A 6029-nucleotide genomic window follows, 5' to 3' on the forward strand; every position below is an offset into this window, starting at 1 on the left:
CTCTGCAGGCCTCCTTTATCCCTTGATCCTTCCTATCCCTAGCCTCTTTTTCTAAACGCATACCCTTTCTAAGCCCCCTTTCTGCGCCCCACCCCAAGATCCTTTTTCCAGACCTGCGAAGCCCAAGCGCCCGTTCCCCAGATTCTGCCATCCCAGGCCCCCTCCTCAAAGTCGCAGCGCCCCGACACCCTCCTCTCCAGCTGCGGGGCCAAGAAGCCCACCCCAAACCCCCGCCCCCGACTCAAGACTCCGGGTTCCTGTCGCCACCTCCAGTTCGGGAGCCCGGGCCCCCAGCACACCGTATACGTGTCCACGAGCTCAGAGCCCACGACGCGCGCCTCCTTGGCCGGCTCGGCCTCCCTCTCGGGCCCGAAGCTGCGCGCCGCCGCCGCCATGTTCCGGGCTCGGTCGCCGCCGCCGCCGCCCGGCGCAGACTGGCAGCAGTAGGGGGCGGGGTCAGCGTCCCACCGCCCCCTGGCCCCCGCCGCCCCCCGCCCCCGGCGCGAGCAGTGCAGCCATGTTGGCCCCGCCGCCTTCTCGCGCCCCCGCCCCACTCCGCCCCGCGCACGTAATTGACAGCTGCGGCCCGCGGCGCGCGTGCGCAGGCCGCCTGGGACTGTTCGATTGCGTAATCGGTACCCGAGGGGCCCCGCCCGCCGCGCGCCTTGCAGCTCGAGAGAAACTGAGGCTCGGGCGGGAATTGTTCTGGGTTCTGGCCCTCGGAAGGGATGGCCCTGCACCTTCCGTGCTGCTCGAAGCAAGTCACTGCCACGCCTGACGTTAGTTTCCCTCTCCGCAAAAGAGACAGTAATTACATCTCACCTAGCTCTTGGTCTCATTCCCTGGAGGACCCGAGTGCGTTGAAGAGGAAGGAAGATCTGATTTGTACCTGGTCCGAAAAGGACAGAATAACTCTGGGCTAGTTCTTAACCTCTGCAAGACTCAGAGATCTCTGTCAAATGGACTCTCTAGAGAACTGAGTGGGTTAATCCATGCAGTGGCTGGCAGGCAAGGCAGGGAAACTGGTGGAGGCTCTATGACTTCCCAGATGGGTCAGCGGTAAAGAATCCTCCTGCCAAACGAGGCGCGGGTTCCATCCCTGGGTCAAGAAGATCCCCTCGAGGAGGAAATGACAACCCACTCCAGTATTCTTGCCTGGAAAAAATCCCATGGACAGAGGAACCTGGCAGGCTACAGTCCATGAGGTCACAAAGAGTCAGGCACGGCTGAGCCACTCAAAACCAGCTGCCTGAAGGACGTGGAGGGGTTAGGTGGAAAGGATATGTGCTGGCCATCTGGCACAACACCCCCAGATGGTATCCTACCAGAGCTCAAAATGAGGGGGTGACAGATTGGCCCTGGACTCAGGAACTACAGTGCTGGAAAGGGGAAGCATGGGCACAGAGAAGCCCTAACCCAGGTCCAGAAGAGAGGCAGTAACCCAACTGGAGATGGAGAATCTTACACAGATGAGGCATCTGTCGGTGTATTTGTTGACTGGTAGAGTGCAGTTCAGCCTAGACCTAGTACTTTTCTCCCTGAGATGACGACAGGTCTGGGGACCAGCTCCTCTGGCACCCTTGGCAGAAGGGCTCCAGACCGCACTCTCCTGAGGTAGGTCAGTGCCTTCCTCCTCCACCAGTCTCACAGCACCATAATCCGACCTTGGCATTCGAGGCTTCTCTTGGCAGGGTCCTACACTCCCAGCTGCTTCTTGCATACTGCTGCAGGAAAGTGAAGTCGCTCAGTCATGTCTGACTCTTTCCGACCCCATGGACCTAGCCTACCAGGCTCCTCCGTCCATGGGATTTTCCAGGCAAGAGTACTGGAGTGGGTTGCCATCTCCTTCTCCAGGGAATCTTTCTGACCCAGGGATCTAACCCGGTTCTCCCGCATTGCAGGCAGATGCTTTACCATCTGAGCCACCAGGGAAGCCCAGAGGGGTTTAGCTTAAGTCAGGAGCTGCCAAGTCAGCCAGACCTGAGCAAGTAACCACCCCTCCAGGAGTCTCAGCCACCTCCTTAGTAGGATAGGAGTTGAGTTGCTGGCCTGAGGGCCTGGCCTGGGGCCCACTACATTGTAGCTCCTGCCTGTCCTGGACTCATATTTTCATTCATTCCTAAAACGTTTCCAGAGAGTCTCCTGAGGGAATGGGGGGCAGAGGGAAAGAGCCCTGGTCCTTATAGCCCTTCATCTGCTCCTTGCCCTGGGCAGAGGCCACAGGAACTCAGGCCAGTGTGAGATCACCAGGGCCAGGGGGAGGGAGTAGAGGACTGCAGGCAGGGGTGGGCTGGGTCGGGAATGCAGCGGGGCTGGGCTATTTAAGCCGAGGGCCGCTGGCAACCCCAGCAGCCTGCCCTGTGAGCCGCCAGTATGGATGACATCTACAAGGCTGCGGTAAGAGGGGCTGGGCAGGGCTGGGGTGGGCGTACCCACTGGGGGCTCAGGGTCAAGACCACCCCAAGGAGGTGGTGGGGACCCAGGAGAGGGGCCACGTACTTTCAGCCCAGACCTTCAAGGGGCCGGTTGGTCTGGCATTCCAGAGTGTAGAAGAGGTGAAGAGTTTAGGATCTGGGGGGAACTGTCAGGGTTGGTGGAGGTGGACGTCAAAGCTATAGCATCATGTCCAGCCCTGTCTCCAAACGTCTGAAGTCTGTGTCACTGTCTCTGGGCCACACCTCTCTGCATTTGTGCCTCTGGTCTCTTTCCTAGTCTCTGTCTCTTTGTTCCTCCCAAGCTCTCCTGAGGCTCTGTCGCCGTTTCCCTCTCCCCATTTCTGCTCCTCACATTCTGCTTCTCACACATCCAATCCCCCACCAGCCCCTTGACTGGCTGAAGATGCTCTGGAGGGTGGGACAGGGGTTGTGAGGAGGGGGCTGCAGAGGGCTTTGAAGCTTGAGGAAGGCACAGAGGGACTAGGAGGGAATAAGAGAACTGGGGCCCCAGCCTCTGTTCAGCCTGGCAGGTTCAGGGCTCAGTGGCTCAGCTAGGGGGAAGGGCTAGAGGGTGGTCACCTTTTCTTGGTCACCCCAAGTCCCTGCAGGGGCCACTGAGGGGCTTCAGATGCTATTCCATCCTAGGAGTGGGGGTGTTACTGACCTCCGTCCACCACAGAGACAAGGACATCTGACACAGACAGCTGTCTGCAAGGGAACCCCTACCTCAGCTCCAGGAAATATGGCCCCCCTCCTGGGCAGGGAGGGCTACAGCTGGCTCTGGGGGTTGCCCCTGTCTTTTCTGCAGGAGTCTGTGGAGCTGGGGGAGGGGGCAGCCCTCCACCCCGTGCCCATACAAGGCCTGGCGGGCCAGGGACTAATTTTGGCTCTTGAGACACCAGGAGGCTAAGGGGCCAGATAACGTTGCCCCACCCCCTGCATGCCAGAGTCCCCAGAACAATCACCAGGTTTAACTTTGTCCCCCATTAAAAATAGCCCAGTGGCCACCCCGGTCAGGTTACAGCGGGTGGCTTTGCCCACCCCCGCTGTGGTTTTATTGTCCCAACCTGAGGGACAGCTGTCCCTCGGGCCACCCAGCTTGGGTTTCAGCAGGGGAGCTAAAAGGGCACTGAGTGGTCAACTGACTATTGTTCCTTGGGGTCACCTTGGTCCTGGAGAGGGCGCCCACCTGTCACCCTGGCCCTGAGCCCAGCCTCAGTGAGGCCAGCTGGGTCACCTCGGGGCTTTGGGGGCAGGGTGGGGGACCTGAGGCCTCTGCTCTGTGACCTGGGAATGGCCTACCTCTTCCCAGCTTCAGTCTTCCCACCTGGGGAATGGGCTGGTTTCCTCGACAGCAGCTAAGGCCTGAGCCTGAGCCTTCTTTTCTTCTCTAGGTTGAGCAGCTGACAGAAGAGCAGAAAAATGGTGAGTGCCCCAACATGCATTTGGGGAAACAGCAGGGCCCAGCTGGGGGAGTGTGAGGACCCCAGGCTGCAGGCCCAAGGCTGGGGTCCCTCTCCCTGTCACCTCAGAGGTCTCATAGGGGAGCGGGCAGGTTAGCAGGCGGCCCTAGGCATCTGGCCTTCAGGGTACTTGGCTGAGCCATGCTGCTCTGCTTCCTCTCCTCTCCTACTGGACACAGAGTTCAAGGCAGCCTTTGACATCTTCGTGCTGGGCGCTGAGGATGGCTGCATCAGCACCAAGGAGCTGGGCAAGGTGATGAGGATGCTGGGGCAGAACCCCACCCCTGAGGAGCTGCAGGAGATGATTGACGAGGTGGACGAGGACGGTGAGCCCTTTTGCCCCTCCCTAGGCCCCCAACTCTGGGGGGACTTGAACTCTGGCCCTGCCACTTATTACTCTGTGCCCTTAGGGAGCTGTTTAGCCTCTCTGATCCTCAACCATGTCATCTATGCAATGGGCACAATAATCACACTCGCTTCACAGAGTCCCTGGGAGGATTCAGTGAGAACACCACCGGGGTCAGTGTCCAGGGCAGTGCCAGCCACTCTGACCTCCGCCCTTTAATGGCTGTGCTGCCCTCTCCCCCAGGCAGCGGCACAGTGGACTTCGATGAGTTCTTGGTCATGATGGTTCGGTGCATGAAGGATGACAGCAAAGGAAAGTCTGAGGAGGAGCTGTCAGACCTCTTCCGCATGTTTGACAAGTGAGTGTGTGAGCCTGGACCTCCGCCCCTGACCCTGGCAGAACTGGGCAGAGAGGGGTCAGTTTTGTGGCCTTGGGCCTCCATCTCCCGTTCTGCACAAAATGAGGGAATAGGATGCCCCATCTCCCAGTGGCTCTTCCCTGCTTCCCAGGGTCATGAGCGGGGCTATTTCTCCCCCTCCCCCTGTCCCTAAAATGGGCTCTGAGGCCCCTCTCACCCAATTGGCAGAAATGCTGACGGCTACATCGACCTGGAGGAGCTGAAGATAATGCTTCAGGCTACAGGTGAGACCATCACAGAGGACGACATTGAGGAGCTCATGAAGGACGGTGACAAAAACAACGATGGCCGCATTGACTACGATGGTGAGTGGGTCCATCTGAATCCCCCAGCCCACGCCCTGCCCAGGCCCCACATCTGACCTATGCCTGTCCATCTCTCCGCAGAGTTCCTGGAGTTCATGAAGGGGGTGGAGTAGACACCAACCTTCACCCAGAGCTGCCTGTGCCACCTTCCAACTCCGCTGGGCCCTGGGACTGTGGGCAGAGGGCCAGGGTCCCCAGGATGTGAACTTGGGTGTGTCCTTGATGATGGGCCCTCCATGACTACCTCCCTCAGCACTGTCCTAGGAAATGCCAATAAAACCGTGCTCCTGGAGGCCTGGTGTCCAGCTTTCATTCCCCCGTCTTCACCAGTGGCCTCTCTTGCCCTGATCCAGAACCCATGCTCTCACCACCCTTGCACCCCACCTTCTACAGCTCAGAGACCACCATGCTCCATACCCACCTGGCTCCTTTCTAGAACTGCTGGTGCCCAGGCTCCATCTCCAGCAGCTCAACATCTGGAGTCTGTGGTGGCCCAGGAATCTGAATTTCACAGGCCCCTGGGGGCCGTGGCTTTAGTCAGCCAGTTGGCAGCTGAAGGGTCCTATACTCAGAGAGGCAGTCACTCAGCAGCGGGCCAGGCCCCGGATGCCACTTGGCAAAGCAGCCATGGCTCCTTCTCACGTCTGGTTGGGGGCAGCAGGGCGCTGGGGGGGATCCTCGGGCCCACGGCTCCAGTCCACCTGCCCATTCACTTGGATTTCCTGCTGGCAACGTTGACCCCCCGAACCCAGGGGCATAGCGTCTACTCTGCCGCCCCTCACTCACTGGACAGGTAGGGACCCTGGTGCCCGGGGAGGCTCAGCAAGGGGCCTGTCAGGGTCATCCTGTGAGTCTGGGGAGAGCAGAGCCACCTGGCTCCCGGCCGAGGACTCTGCTGAACAGGTCCTGATGGGCAGGACTCCCAGTTCCTGTGAGCCTCATGACTCCAGCACCCACTTTCACTCCCTGTCAGGGAGTGGAGGCATGGGGCCCGGTGACGCGCAGCTGCCTGGGGGTACCCGGGCCAGAGCTCTGGACAGAACGGTGAGACTGGCCTCCGGG

General features: G+C 59.9%; 2 protein-coding genes across 3 annotated transcripts in view; one reads left to right on the forward strand and one right to left on the reverse strand.

Moving 5' to 3' along the window:
- The window catches only part of NISCH (nischarin), a 63272-nt gene extending 62777 nt beyond the window's left edge, over positions 1–495 (reverse strand). The window contains exon 1 of one of the 2 annotated variants that reach the window (XM_065933555.1): positions 300–495. In XM_065933555.1, the coding sequence (XP_065789627.1) occupies positions 300–395 (96 nt within the window). In that variant the 5' untranslated portion in view covers positions 396–495. The remainder of the gene's footprint in view (positions 1–299) is intronic. The other variant, XM_065933556.1, reaches the window with a different exon arrangement.
- Positions 496–2278: 1783 nt separating this feature from the next.
- Positions 2279–5259, forward strand: TNNC1 (troponin C1, slow skeletal and cardiac type). Its single transcript, XM_065935345.1, has 6 exons — positions 2279–2397; positions 3830–3860; positions 4078–4224; positions 4488–4602; positions 4831–4967; positions 5049–5259. Exons 1-6 carry the CDS (start codon positions 2374–2376, stop codon positions 5078–5080), a joined length of 486 nt encoding a protein of 161 aa, XP_065791417.1. The 5' UTR covers positions 2279–2373; the 3' UTR covers positions 5081–5259.
- The last annotated feature ends 770 nt before the right edge of the window (positions 5260–6029 follow it).

Source organism: Muntiacus reevesi, chromosome 4, assembly GCF_963930625.1.
Source record: "Muntiacus reevesi chromosome 4, mMunRee1.1, whole genome shotgun sequence".
Classification (NCBI taxonomy): Eukaryota; Metazoa; Chordata; class Mammalia; order Artiodactyla; family Cervidae; genus Muntiacus; species Muntiacus reevesi.